The sequence below is a fragment of the Lontra canadensis genome, unplaced genomic scaffold, assembly GCF_010015895.1.
Source record: "Lontra canadensis isolate GAN:19392208 unplaced genomic scaffold, GSC_riverotter_1.0 scaffold23, whole genome shotgun sequence".
Classification (NCBI taxonomy): domain Eukaryota; kingdom Metazoa; phylum Chordata; class Mammalia; order Carnivora; family Mustelidae; genus Lontra; species Lontra canadensis.
The window spans coordinates 4500720-4516575 of NW_022631017.1; the positions used below are offsets into that span (position 1 = coordinate 4500720).

A 15856-nucleotide genomic window follows, 5' to 3' on the forward strand; every position below is an offset into this window, starting at 1 on the left:
ATGCTACAAGTAGCAACAATTAAAAAAAAAAAAAAAAGCCAACCACACAGAAATTTTTAAATATTCTTATTTAACCAAAAATTTAAGACATAATAATAAACTACTTAGAAAACAAGACACAACAGTAGCTGGGATATCTGAAATTAGAGATAACCAAAACCCTTCATTTGTATACAAATAAGAACAAAAACATCAGACTCAAACAGGGCAAGAAACTCTACAGAAAATAAAAGAAATACACATAAAATGAAAAATTAATATATTTTAAAACAAATGACAAGTGATAAATCCAAACACCAGGGTTTTTTCTGAAGAGAAAAACGATTACCTTTAGCAAGTCAAATCAAGGAAAAAAAAAAAGGAAATGGTAAAACTAAGGTCAATTTCTTTAACTTACAAGTAACAGACTTAATATGAGATTTCTTACTCTTTATTAAAATCCTCTGCAAATAAATGTCTTAAATTTCAACCAAATTAAGTTTTCTGGAAAAGTATAAATTACTTAAATTTAGCAAATAATAAACACAAAAGGAGAAATACATTTTAAAACAAAATTTTTTAAAACAAAATTTTAAAATCAAATTTAAAGATACTTCCATTTAAAAAGAGGTAACATAGTCACAGAAGAAACCGTTAGCAAGAAATTACTTCCCAAAAAGGCTCCCAGATCAGAAGTTTCTTAAGCACAATCCTTCAATCTTCAATGGAACAAATCACTCCAATAACATAACTGCTTGATGCAAAGAAAAATATACGTAGTTATCCTATTCGTCTTACACAGCTAGCAAAATCCCCAGGTCAAAAATTGGACTGGGACACCTAGGTGATTCGGTTGGGTGAGCACACCACTCTTAATCTCAGCTCAGGTCTTGACCTCAGGGTTGTGAGTCCAGCCCTGTGTTTGGGCTCCACCCTAGATCTAGATGTGGAGCCCACTTTTTTTTTTTTAAAAAAAGAAAAAAAAAAAAAGGACAACAGCCCAAGAGACTAAACTCACTTAGTAAAAATGCAATTTTCCTAAATAATCTATTAGCAAATCAAATTCTACAGGGCCAACAGGGCAGTCACATTTTAGGAGAAATGTACGGTAGGACATCATACTTCACAACTAATTTTCCCAGCAAAGTAGATTTGAAAATAGGGAGGATAAAATGGTTGGACAGCGTAACCTGCTGTTAGGTATTTTTTTTCTTTGGAGACTGCATTTTCTTATCTCAGTGTTATTTCTAATATTTCAAAGAGATCTCACTCATGCTGGTGGGGTTTTTTTGGCTCTTTTTCGTAATTAATTTCTGTCCCAAAGTTACTAAGACTTAAACATGCTTTCCAACACTACTTTCAACACAATCACTTAATGAATGCTTGTAAGAGTATTCGATAAATGTAAACATGAAAACAGTTACCAGAATCGCTCTCGGAGTCCTGTTGGTAAAGAACCCTGGGCTTTCCAGGGTACTAACAAAGATGATGCAGAGCTATCTGCCAGTTAAACCTGCACTGCTATATGGCAAAAGCATTCGCCGTCTGTCTACAATGCACTGAGACTGCCAGTTCTGAAATTATGCAAACCTTGGTCACTTTTTAAAATTCCCAACAGACTGTAAGCACCTCAAAGAAGGAGTCATGCCTACGTTATTCAATGTTCTATCTCCACGACTCTGACACTGGGTATATAGTTAATAAATATCTGATGACTTCATGAATGAATCCCTCCTTCCCTTCTTTTAGTCCCTAGGATTCTTAAGATTGGGAAACTTCCCAGGTAAGTCCAACATACTGTAGCCAACTAATAACTGTCCCAAAAGATTTCATGTGAATTATAAAGTCAGGTCTTCCCATTCCTACCCATTCCCCAAATTCTATACTTGTGTAATGAACTTGCTAAGATAAACACAAAGCTTTACTAAAGTTCAACAGCCTTATTAAAATTAATCTTTAACATGCCTTTGTCAAAAAGATATTTACAAGAAAAGGACAGGTCGATAAAAATTGAATCTTTTGAATCCTAATCCATAAATTGTGTGAGTAGCTGAGCAGAGAAGACACCTTCCCTAAAGTTAAACTGAGGAAAAAAAAAACAAAACAAAACCCTAAGGTGTTAAAATGTTAATCTATCTTATCAGTGTACTGAGAAACAGTACTCTTTGCTAAAACAAAGCCACAAAAGGACTCCTCTTAAGGAGTTAAGATACTGGATCACCATTTTGATTACCCAAGAGTTACTCATTAAATATGACACAGAGTACATACTTGCTGGTTTGTGGGCACTTTAAGTATCTAATTACTTCAAACAAAAGGCTACACTCTCAATTTTTTATATTTTGTTTTTATTCAAGAGTTTACTCACAGGCAGTACTTAAAATCAGGCTTTTAAAATTAAAGGCCAAAACTAAAAAAATTTTGCAAATATGACACTGCTAAAAGAATGATCATCTTAATAATTTAAACCCTAAAATGTCCTGTGGAGTTAAAGTCTTTATACGTAGACTGTGTAAGATCGATATCATTTAAAATAAACAACTGAAAAGCCACAGATTGTGGGCAAATTTGTCAATGAAGATAATCATCAGTTTCAGCCTTCCAGAGTATGAAAACCAGTAATTAATTCATCTTGTGACAGAATATAAACTATGTTCAGAATTTGGACTTTAAAGTCTCTTTCTCCAGCAGCAAGTCAGCATATCTATGCTGAAGTTCTTTTTCTCTTTCCTGCTGTCGCTGAACATCTTCTTTTAGACACTTGAAGAGACAAAAATATTAAATAATTATTTCATATGCAAACACACTGAAAATTAAAAATATCTTACGGTACTTTATCATCTTACAAATAGCTGAGCTACATCATGACTCTTAAGAGGTAAGTATTCCCCCAGAGAAACAAGAAATAGCAACTACTTGCGCTATAAAACCAGTACTGCAACCATTCTCTGGCCAAATGACTACCATCCTGTTGTAAAGTCTCTGCTGCCATCTCAGATAAACAAACCACTGTCACCCTATCAACAGCCCCAAATGCACTTCAATAAGCCCTGACTGCCCTTTACCTGGGCAGCAACTATCATGCACACTTGGGAAATAAAGTTAAACTAAATCCCGCCAAAGGAATTTCCTGCTTTAGAATGACCAGCTATATTTCCAGCATCCTAAATTATAAAACAGACACTGGTTAAATGTACCTCAGAGAGCTCTAAGGATGGGATGCAATTAAGCTTAAGGGAGACAAATCACAAGGGTTACTCTTCTATTTCACAGTGTATCAATAAGCAAACCAGAAAATTAGTAAAGGAAAAGCCATTGTACCCTTCACTGGCCTGGTCTAACCATCTACACACAGACAATTCTAGATAAGAAGTCAAAAACTTCAGGCTCTCATTGAAAAAAGCCAGACAGTATCAACTTCAGAGATAGTCTGCACAGGAAAAAAGAAAAAACAGGAAAGCCCTGGTAATTCTTTGCAGTTCTCTTTTTAAGCAATGCTGCAAAGCAATAATGTTACCTCTAGCCTCCGGGGAATGGCAGAATCCTCATGTTTCTTGAGTTCTTCAAAAGTGCGTAACTCCAAGTATGCCTGCTCAATTTGGTCCCATAAGTCATTCAACTGTTTCATGAGCCCCATAGCACGAGACTGGTAACCCCCAAGCAAAATTTTCATCTTCTTCTCCATCTTTGCAGCTCTCTTGGCTTCCGTTGTCATGTGACCCCTGTTTATCTGGGGGTCGGGGGAAGATCACATCAGCAGGCATGAGAAAAGCAGGTTAAATAACAGAACTAGAAAGGCACTACTGGTTCGTTTATCTCCTCAAAGCAAAGGTACATCAGAATTCCTTATATTTTAGCTATCGTAACACAAAAATTTGGCCTGAGAAGGGTTTGTCTTGCACTAGAAAGGTTTCACAGTTTAGTCCCATGTCATCTATCTATGGTAACTTCACCCAGGATTCAACTTCAAAGCAAGCTTGAATTTTGTAGTATAAGAAAAACTAATCTCTACTTCTGAAAATAACTTCTGCTATCATTAATCTGCATTGATTTGAGGACTGGCAGAGACCCATCTTTACCACCTTTATCCCCAAAACGTACTTCTATACAATATGATGACTACAGCTAACACTGCTGTATGATATACAGAAGGTGTAAAAAGAGTAAATCTTAAGATCACAAGAGGACATTTTTTCTTTTTTTCTTTTCTTCTTTCTTCCTTTTTATTTTATCTATATGAGATGATGGAGGTTAACTGAATCTTTCGCAATAATCATTTCACAACACATGTAAATCAAACCACCATCCTGAATACCTAAAGTTTATACAATGATGAACATCAATTATTTCTCAATAAAAGTTGGGAAAATGCATTTCTGTATTATACATCTAGTACATTTTTAACAAATGAATAATGCCCAACTGATGCACCATAGTTGTAATCGAAATACAACCCCCTTAAATTATAAATATTTATTTTTAGAATGTTTTAATTTTAAATGTGGCACAAAACCCATTAAAGGAAAAAGAATATCACATTTGGCAAAGAAAAAAATCTTCAGTTTTTGAAAAGCTGAAGACACCAGAAAATTGAGACAGTTTTCCTATTAATATGGATATTGAAAAATAATAAATAAATAAATATGTATACTGAGCACAGATGGGCTGCCTCCTCAACTCATTCTAAAAATTAGGGGGAAAGAATTCAAACTCACTAAAGAAGAGGAGGAGGACCATTAACAAAGCAATCTATCAACAAAATTCTAGAGTTGATGAAGGGGAGAGAAAGCCCCAGTTGAGAGTCCAAGGAGAGATGGTTGAGAAGGAAACAGATGTGTAATAAAGAATCCCATTCATGTAACACCTACTCTTGGTGTATATTCTAAGTCCCACAATATAATCACTTTGCATATTTTTTTATCACTTTGTATTTTAAAGTGATCTGCAAATACATGTTTTCAACAAACGACACGTACAAATTATGAGGTCGGAGCCACAAGAATAATGATTAAATCTGTGTTACCTTCCTATGCGTGTGTCTGTTTTCTTTCCTCCCTCACTCCCTCTCTCAACTTACTTCCTCTCTCTCCCCACTCTCCCACCCCACCTCAACTGATTCCGTCAAGTGACTCCAAAACTAAGTACTTTCAAGATAATGTACACCCAAATGACAATCCATAAAAAGCTAGTAAGCTTTTATTCGTGTGCAATTCATTTGAATAATAAATAATGTCCTTTATAAAGGAGCCATTTTCCTCTAATAGATAACAAATCAAAGTAAGTTCCGTGGCAATGATGTGTGCCTAAGGAAACTGGGTGGAGTCAGGCAGCACAGGAGAGATGGCAGCGAGTCACTCTCGCCCCCCAGCATTGCCACCCCGCTGTTCTCAGTTGATGCAAATTATTTAAACGTTCTTTCCCCATCAGTAAAATGGCAATCACTGCTATAAGTTATTATGGAGCTTAAGTAAGACAACAGATGTCAAACCCTAAGCCTCCCAGTGACTAGCATGGAGGAAACAGTTAACAAATGTCAGGTCTGATTACAATTATCTTATATATACTAAGAGTTTAACCATTTTGCTCTCCCCTCTCCAATGGACCAAGGGATTAATGATGAGGCTTTAAAACCTTAAAATCCCAACTTTAATAAAAAATGACCCAGAATCCTTCCTAAAAATAAAGCAAGGAAAAAACAGCTGTTTCTTCTTTTAAGAAGGCAGTTTGCCTCTCCAGGACAACCACAGCAAGTAACAGGTACCGGAACGTGTATTCTCGAGCCAGTGGCTTTCAACCCCAGCTCAACTTTAGACTCATCTGCAAAGCTTTTCAAATCTACCAGTGCCAGTGCCCTAAACCCATAGACCCTTATTTAAATGGTCTCAGACCTTGGTATTTTTAAGGCCCCCAGATGACTCTACTAGGCAATCAGGATAGAGTTGCACCCAATTTCTTACACTGTAATTCAGCATGTTCTAAGATACTCTAATCATATATGGACTCAAATAAACATTCCAAAAACCTAACATTAACAGCACAGAATTTCAAATTAATACACATAGCACATTTTTTCTGAGAGAGTAAATGAGCAGGAGAGCAGAGGGGGATAAAGGAAAGGGAGGGGGGAGGGAAAGAGAATCTCAAGCAGACTCCCTGCTGAGCACAGAGCCCTACCACAGGGCTCAGTCTCACCACCCTGAGATCATGATGCAACCCGAAATCAAGAGTCTGATACTTAACCAACTGAGCCACCCAGGCATCCCTATAGCACATTTTAAAAATCAGACGTACAAATTTTCATTTTCATTGGTTAAGATAATTCAATTAGCTATGCACTGTACTCCATGAATATTCAATTTCCAATTTGGTAAAACAGCATAATACTTATGTTCTAAAAGTGTTTAATTAGTCATCAGGGCACATGTAGAATGACTGATACCTCATAACTGGGCATTATCTCACCTCCTACAGTTGAGTTATTACGCTTCCCAAACTATCAAGGATTTTAAAACTGCAAAGTTGCTAGCTTCCATTTCATGCTAACAATTTCATTTAGTTTAGCTCAAGCTTTATATAAAATCTTCTGGCTCAAATATTATACCTAAGATTCCAAGAAAATATGGAAATAAACTATACCAAAAAAATTAAGCACAGGAAAAAATTAATTTATAGTCAAATAACTACATAAATTTAGTCACAAAAAGTGTAAGAAAAAGTAAATGCAGCTTTAAATATCCAATTTAAGCTCAGTTACCTGACATCTGCCATCTGATCTTTAAAAGGTGAGGGAAGATTATCTGTACACTTTGTAAAATGTTCAACCTATACCTGCTCAATGTGCTTTAGGAGCGAAAAACACTAACCTATAAGGTCTGGCTTTTTTCTAGCCAAGAAACCTCAAACATGAAATGTACATGGATTCATGGAACAGAACTGCCTTAAATTAGTCCAACCCCCCAACCCATACTCATACACCACAGAAACATTCAAAGTCCAACAAGGTGTAAGACCTTATTGTTTAAAATACAAAAAAAAAAAAAAAGAAGAAGGAAAAACTATACTGTGACTTAACCAAATTCGTATTTCTAAGCCTTTCTAAAAAAAATTAAGTATTAGCAATTGCCATTCCTGAAGGACAACTTATATTGAACAAAACAATACTGGCCTAAGAAGCTTCCACAGTACGTTAGAACTGAGTTACAAAACTTTTTTTTTTTCCAAATCCTTATCTGCACTTAGAAATGCACTTCAAATTCTTCTTAAAACATCTAATAGAGATAGTAGCAGAGATAGGAGTGGAGATAAGGTTACTTTGTAAACTTGTCACCAGACAAACCTACCAGATATGGTTAGAATGGAAGCTTATGCTTTACTTATATATCAGCACAAAATTTCTAATAATACTGAATAAAATTCACTATTAGAAAACTGTGCCTAGGGGTACCTGGGTGGTTCAGTGGGTTAAGCATCTGCCTTCCACTCAAATCATGATCTCAGGGTGCTGTGATGGAGCCCTGAGTCGAGCTCCATGCTCAGCAGGGAGCCTGCTTCTCCCTCTCCCTGTCACTACCTCAGTCTCTCTCTAATAAATAAAATCTTAAAAAAAAAAAAAAGAAAGAAAACTTTAACTATGAGAAAATTAAAAGTAGGATAACACTTGATATAATTAAAGCTGACTACATCCAAACTGAAAGAGTAAAAATTCAATCCAAAAGAGATGAGTAAGAATGTATCTATATATCAATGTGTGGGAGATACCAAACTGGCAAATTTCATGTACTGTAACTCAGTTTTACAATACAATGTTTGGAATTTGCTTCAAAATAATAGGAAAGGGAAAACAACATACGAAACAAAAGCAGCTGTGAGTTGATACCCCTAGCTGGATGCTAACACTTGAGGACTCATTAAACTCATCTATGTTAGGGTATATTTGAGAACTCCCATAATAAAAAGGTTCTATAAAATTCAAATTCAGTATCTACTGAAGAGGCTATTTTGTTAAGACTGTACACCACAAACCATGAAACATCAATACAGTGAAATATAAGAGACATCCAAATTTACAAGTATGTCAGATTTCAACACACCAAAATGTATATACGAAATGTTAAATTACAATCCACAATTATGTTAAAATCCATTTTTACTAACCAAAATCTGAGCCTTAAGCCTTACTCAATCTCTCTGTGAAAATCAACCATGTCTCAAATTTCAGACAGTCATCAAAATTTATAGAGTAAAAACTCAGCCACTCTGTTGTTCAAGGTACCAAAAGTTACTTCTTGATATCTGGGTATCAAACCAAGTTTAATTCAATTCAGGTAACACTAAGGGTGTTGACAGACCTGAAGAGAAAGGGAGAGAATTTCCATTCACTAAACCTAATTGCAAGGCACACAGTATCTCATTTAATCTTATAGTATCTCAAACTCTCACTTATGTAAGATAAAAACTATTAGCCACTCAAATATTACAGGTAAGGAAAAATATTACAGGTGAGGCTCAGAGAGGTTAAGTAACTTGCCCTAGGCAAAACAGCAATGAAGTGAAGCACCTACGGAATGTGTCCTACTTCAAAGTTCAACAAAGGAGGCCACACCTAATGGACAAACGTCCTCCTTGCCTCAGCCCCTGAAATGCAAACATGCCTGAAGAAATTCTAGCTGTGGGTCTAAATGGCTTAATGCCATCAGACAGTTCCCTGAAAAACAAGTTATTCTAGACACACATAAACAAGATCTTAATTTAATGGATCTGCCCATCATTCTTTCCCTGAGACATTAGCCTACAAGAATTTTATCTAACACTTGAAAAAAGCTTTGACTTTCCCCAGCTTATACTTTTAAATTCCTAATTCTTTTATTCTTAACAAGCTATAAAATCATAAGAAAACAAATATCTCTCAGAAAGATTTTACAGGGAAGAAAAGGTTATTCAATAACTTGTTAAGAAGTTGGACAGAATATAACTAGTGTATTAATTACTCGGGGATTTTGCCAAAGCTGTTCTTTGCCACAACTTTATAAATGAGAGCAAGTGATCAGGTTTCTTTTTTTTTTTTTTAAATGATATCTGTAATAGTATACTATTAAATTAACAAAGTAGTATATGGTGATTCCAATTCAGTTCTAAACACCTTCCTCCTTTAATCCACACATAGATGCATATGGTAATTTTTTTCTATCTCTAGTCATACATACATACACACACACACACACACACACACACACACATATAAATAAATATATACATGCACACATATGCATTCCTCAGAATGTTTAAGGCAATTATGTCTGGATGGTAGGTTTCTTTTCAAATTGTTTTTTAATTTCTTTTTAAACTTTCTACAAAGTACAGGTATTATTTTTAGAAAAACGCCTACAAATGTTATTTTTTAAATGCATAGAAGAGAAACTGTCTAAAAGAGACTGGCCAGAGACCAATGGAAAACTGATGGTCCCCAGGAGATGAATCAGTGGAACCATAAGTGTTTCCTCGGGTCATTACAAAAGGGGGCTGTATGGGACTTATAAAAGTGTAATTGTTACTTTCAAACTCACTAAGTTTGTTAAGTTTACTAAGCCTAAGTAATTCCAAAATAAACACATTATCCTTGGGTCGCCAATACTGTCTTCAGTTCAAGTCTGTTACAGTGAGGTTCAGAAACATTAAGAGCATCCCTCAGTGAAACTCTTGCTTGGGGGCCCAGAATATAACTTTATACCACTGGAAAAACAGGTTTAAGGATACCCAAAATAAATACAGAGTTGATGGCAGCTCCACTTCCTAGTCTATCATTTAGCAACATGATCCTATAGTAGTAACGATGCGGTTCAACCACCGAAATGTTTGCAAACAACAAGAGTCCATGAGTGCCTATCCTTTAATCTCTATACTACTCACTAGGGTTCAGTTCTATCAGTGAAGCCTCTCCATACTGATGAGCTGCAGTAAGTGATTATTACTTATTATTAAGTGATTATTATTATTATTAATCCAAGTAAGTGATTATTACTAGCACCTCCCCAAGTTAGCAACCACCAGGCTGCATCCCCACAAAGCAAGCTAAGCAGTGAGGCAAAACCTTACTAAAGGCCTTTTCGAGAACAGTAATGTACCAACAAAGCAATACCAAGAGCACTTTACATCTGCATGAGTTAGGAAATGAAACACACAAAACAAACTCAACTCCATGTTGAGTTGAGAGGCATAACAGAAGCAACACAACTGTACCAAGGAGATCTCTGATCCAGCTCTAGATTTCTTGATAGAAACCACCAAGAAATCTGTCGGTGCCTCTAAAGGTCAAGGCAAAGAGCAGAACTTGAGAAAGGGAGCATTCTAGAGTACTAGAAACTTCTCTCCTGTGCCCCATGTCACCCCTCCCCACACACACCCACAAGGAAACATAAACCTGCCGAGTGACTACAACATATAGTCAGTCCCCCACGCAGATTTGCCCAACAACTTGATCCTTACCCTAAGCTTTGACTCTCTAAAGTATTAAGGGTGAATTTTTTCCCATGTAAAAATATCTGACTTTATAACAAAAAATCACTGAGAAAATATGATCCCATTGTGCAGTCAATTTTGCTGAAATACAACCATTCAGTAAAGGCAAGGGTCCTCATAAGAGTTCTACAAATACTCCGAGGAGAGAGATTTTAAATGTGTTATCTGTGTTAAGTTACTTTATTTCCAAGAAGCCGACATTACATAGTATTTCTTGACTAAGCTGCCTGTGCCAGTAAAATACAGGGAGAAGTATTACTTCTGGACCTAGTTTCCACCTCTAAGGAAAGCCTTTCCATTTTTATAGCTAACATGACAAAATCTACTTTTCAGCCAAACTTCCTCAACACAGCAGTTTAGATACTATTTCAAATACTATTAAATTTAATAGCAGGCCTAAACTCAGAGTTCTCATTTCACTTTTGCACCTACTGGAAATTATTTCACTCAAAATAATTATGTCTTCAGACGATTTCCTATTTCCACTTAAAGTGGAAACAAATTAAAACACTTCAAATTCTATTTGCACTTCCCAAATACAGTAATGAGTCATTTATCTGGCATCATCAAAAAATGAGGTTCTCCACATGGAGCATTTTCCAGATAACTGAAGTCTGCAAGAGCACAGAGCTTGTCTGCTTTGTTCCTGCTGTGTTCCCAGGGGCTAGAACAAGGGCTGGCATGGAGAAGATGCTCAGTAATATTCACTAAACATAGGATGACATCAAGTACTAAAGCCCTTTTATTTTTTACCACCTAATAAAAATTTTCCTAGTGTTTCAGCCATCCCTCTTCAAAAAAAAGAAAAAGAAAAAGAAAATGACCCCGAACAAAAATTAAGCGTTTTGTTTGTTTTAATCTGGGACATCACTACAAACAGCAATCACTCTACTCTCCTACCACACACCTAAAATGCCCTGCGAAGTTATTAAAATACCATATTTAAATGACCTTAACCTGCTATGCTTCCTAACTTTTCCTTTTCTCATATTAGCTATCATTTCTGTTTGCTGCTGCTGCCTTTATACACATTTGTCTGGCAAGGTTCTAAAATTAAATCTGCCTCCAAAGCAGAATAAAATACATGAACTTGGTTACAATTCTGGTCTTTCCACTTACTTCTGACCTGTGACTACATTCTGATTCTATGCATTTAACAGACTCCTTACACTACCCACAACATTCTACATAAAATCTGAAATGGTTCTAGTAGTTTTAAACGAATATCTTAAGGGTTTTCATTTAAGTTCTACGTTTCAAATACTAATCATGAGTAATGGCTCAAAGACCAGCTCCGATATAAACCTCAGGGCATATTTTTTAATCCATTTAGGAGACACCAACCACGACAAAGCTGGATTTCATCTTGCTTGATACACTGTGATAGGGCCATAATTTAGATTCACTGTTCCAAAGTTCATGACAGCAAAAATCAAACACACTGGCAGCCATGGTGTATTGTGCTTGCACAGAAAGGCATATCTCCCTGAACCTAAGAGTGGAAAGAATAATTTAAGTATAGCATTTAGTTTATATAATATGACTGGAGTTCCTTCCCCACAACAAACTTTGAATAATGTTTATAATTTAGCAATCAACTGAAATGATGAAAGAATTACCACAATTGAAATAAAATATTTATATATTTCAAACCAGTAGAATTGTGTCTTCAAAAACTAAAATAAGCTAACACAAACCTAGTTCTGAATTAGGGATGGCTACAAATAAAATGGGGGATTTGTTTATTTGGGTTTTTGAATCTCTTTTCTTCTTTTTAAAGAGTTAATGAACTTTCATTTGAAATAAGTGTAGTTTACTAAATTAAAGGATTTGATTACATATTCTTTAAAAGTAACTAGCTGGGTAAACAATAAAGTAAGTTATCCAGAAGTCAAGAAAAGAAAAATTACTTCAGACTGTTTTATGAATATTCTTCCAAAATCACCAATCCTTCAACAAAAATAGTTCAACGGAAGATTTCAGTTCCTGGTACTGAGCTGAACAAAGAGAACCACATGTTTTTAATGGTTGCTCATAAACGACCTAAATAAATCTCCAAAAGAACAGCAGTGGTTCTTTCTGTATTTTTCCCTTCAAAACTCACAAGACCAATTCAACATTAAAAATAAAAATTACTGTACTTTATGGCACCACTCACTTTGTGACACATTTATTTGCTGTCATGAAAGTTAGTGCCTCAACAAAGTAAATGAGATTTAGGGAAAAAACTTTTTTTGTATCTTAAAGAGCACAAAATGTCCTTACCACTTGAGGCAGAAAAAGTTTACCCACCTCCAATGAGAAGCTTTCCAAACTAAGTGAGAGACCAAAGTATTTATATATCAGTGTTACAAAGAAGCTTTCCAAATAGCTTTCTAATCAATTATGATGTGACCTTAGATCACTGCTAACTACCATTTATTAAATAAGAAACGAAGCCTTCACAACAGAAAATAGAATTTAAAATGTGACCACTAATGTTCTCCTTTCCCTGACTTTAAACTGTGAATTAAAACACAGCACAACAGCACACCCTGCTGGAAGTTAGTATGACAACCTGAGGAACTAGCAGCAACTGGATTGTAAAGATTTCACCCAATATGAGAATTACTTCCAAAAGAAATTACTTTCCCACTAAATGATAAAAGAGGCTCATGGGCATTAACCATCAGGTGCCTATACATGTGGTCTTAAAGATAGTTCTAAAACTTAGAAGAATTTCATATTCAAAGAATGCTTTCTAAGGTTCATTTCCTTAGCCTCACACAGCACCAACCACACCAGGTGATAGGTACTACCATTTTTTATTTTAACCCTAAATAAAAATATTTTCCAAACTGCTTTCTATAAAAAGAAATTGGTAATCACATAAGAGGAAACTGAGACCATTTCTGCATGTGATTGCCTGTAGCACCCCTTGCTCCCCCATCCCATCCAGGCCTCAGAAACATCCCTAAAGACCACCATTAAAAATCCACAAGGCAGCCTAGTGGTCCACGAACCACAATTTACATGCCATTGGCAAAATGCCTACACAGACTCTGGAATTCAAAACACGCAGACTATATTAAGAAACCATATGCCATGAAACTCTCATCTAGTACATTTCAGTATTTCCTCAGATGTGAAAAAAATCACAGAAGCCATTGTCTAATCCAGCTTGATGCTCTCTTGTAACAAATTCAAAGGAACTGAAGAATTAACAGAAAGGAACCAAACTTTTATAAATATGCTCCATTGGCTACAGAAGAAAAAAAAAAAAAAGCTTCTTGGTACCACTGAGCTCCCTCCTTATTCTAGCACTGATGTACAATGTTCTGAGAAGTTAACATTTCTTGTCTCTTGCTCCCACATTTAAAAGGCTCTGTTTGACCTGTGATCAACCTAGAAGGCACTCTTTATTGTAAAGTCCAGCAATTCTGAAAACCAACGAAAAGCCAAAGAAGATCAAACACTTCAGTGTAGTTCTTCCTCAGGAACTGCAAAGCAAAGGGCACCTGGCTGGCCCAGTCAAAAGAGCATATGACTCTTGATCTCTGGATCGTGAGTTCCAGCTCCACAGTGAGTGCAGAGATTACTAAAACAAATAAATAGACTTAAAAAAAAAAAAAATGCAAAAGCAATAATCATCTCAGACTTCAGGTCTAGTTTTCTGAAACAGTCTCCAGCAGTATTATTTGATTCATTATTTCAATCAAGGTACACTTTAAATTAGAATTTTAAAAGGATACCAACCTCGAGCCTCTTTTCAAGTGACTCAATCCTGTCCTTTTTGCTAGCTAGGTTGGCCCGCGTGTAGCGGCTCTGCCCAGGAAGATACAAAACTTGACTGTAGCATTCTTCCCACACCTGGTTGTAAGCTTCACTTGAGAGTTCTCCGTGGCTCATACCTTGTTTGACCACTTCCATCTCCTGTACCAGAACATCCTGGGCCTGTGTGCAGTAATAATTTCAGTAAGTTTGGGTACCAGAATAACTTGCCATCAAGAGAGAGCTTTATAAGACTAGTTTTTCCTCTTTCTTTGGGTAAAGGCAAGGAGTTATGGTTGACTGGTTGGTTTTATTTTTTCCTGGAAGGGAGGAACAATACCTAAGCAAAATGAACTAATAAGCCAGTAAGTCGGTGCAGACTGATCTGAAAAGTCAAGCGTCCATGTATCACCAATAATATAAACATCCTTTGCCTATACCCATTGTAATAATAGCCACCATTTCTGGGATATCTACTATATGCCAGAAACATTTACAGGTTTCACCTACATTATCTCCATATACCATAACCACCTTACAAAGTAGCTGGTATTAACCTCATTTTAAAGGTGATAAAACAGGCTCAGAGAGATTAAGCAACTTGTTCAAAAACATATCACTAGGAAAGGCAAGGCAGAATCATGCCCAAGCCAAATGGTGCCTATGCTTGGCTGTGCTCCTTCCACTCTACCAATCCCACCCTACACTTTAGAGTTCACAGGATTGTGAAGGGGAACTAGACATTTCTTTTTATATATGCCTTTTTTCTCATCTGATGAAATGTCCCTGACATTGCCAGAGAAGGAGACGAGGGCACAGATCAAAAAATAATGGATCGCAGACCGGCTTTTACTTACTACTAAAGAAAGTTTAAATGATAGAATGAGGGAGGGGGGCGCCTGGGTGGCTCATTCATTAAGCATCTGCCTTCAGGTCATGATGCCGGGGTCCTGGAATCAAACCCCGCATCGGGCTTCCGGCTCTGTGGGACACCTGCTTTTCCCTCTCCCACTCCCCCTGCTTGTGTTCCCTTTCTCGCTGTCTCTCTCTGTCAAATAAACAAATAAAATCTTAAAAAAAATAAATAAATAAAGTAAAACAAAACCAATTTCTAACCCAAAGGTAATTCTATGGGGCTTATTAAAAAAAAAAAAAGATGACAGAATGAGGGGGATAGAGTGGGACAGGCCTGGATACAAATCATAGCTTCCATTTAAGGAGCTGTCTGAACTTAACATCTCTGAACCCATTTCTCATCTGCAAAATGAAGATCATACCTACCTAACATGGGTGTTATTAGGATTAAGTGATACAATATACATAAAGAGCCTAGACCAACATCAGACACAATGACTCCATGAGCATACCACATGAACTTTCTCTAGCCCTTTGCTTCATAGCTCAAAAACTGCCAATTTTTTTGTGCCTTAAAGAAAGCTTCCAATCACTCTAGTACCTCAGAAAATAAGACATACCAAAATACATAAAATCAAATACAAAAAACTTTAAACAATGGAAAATAATGTCTACAGAAGATAAAGACGAGATACTTTAAAAGTTATCTCTGGGCGCCTGGATGGCTCAGTTAAGCGTCTGCCTTAGGCTTGGATCA

General features: G+C 36.2%; 1 protein-coding gene across 2 annotated transcripts in view; it reads right to left on the reverse strand.

The window, feature by feature from the left end:
- Nucleotides 1-2306: 2306 nt before the first annotated feature.
- Nucleotides 2307-15856, reverse strand: part of CDC5L (cell division cycle 5 like) — a 45429-nt gene continuing 31879 nt past the window's right edge. The window contains exons 14-16 of one of the 2 annotated variants that reach the window (XM_032862036.1): nucleotides 14230-14427; nucleotides 3497-3709; nucleotides 2307-2739 (exon numbers count right to left, since the gene is read on the reverse strand). In XM_032862036.1, the coding sequence (XP_032717927.1) occupies nucleotides 2635-2739; nucleotides 3497-3709; nucleotides 14230-14427 (516 nt within the window). In that variant the 3' untranslated portion in view covers nucleotides 2307-2634. Of the gene's footprint in view, nucleotides 2740-3496; nucleotides 3710-11861; nucleotides 11987-14229; nucleotides 14428-15856 lie in introns of those variants that run through there. The other variant, XM_032862037.1, reaches the window with a different exon arrangement.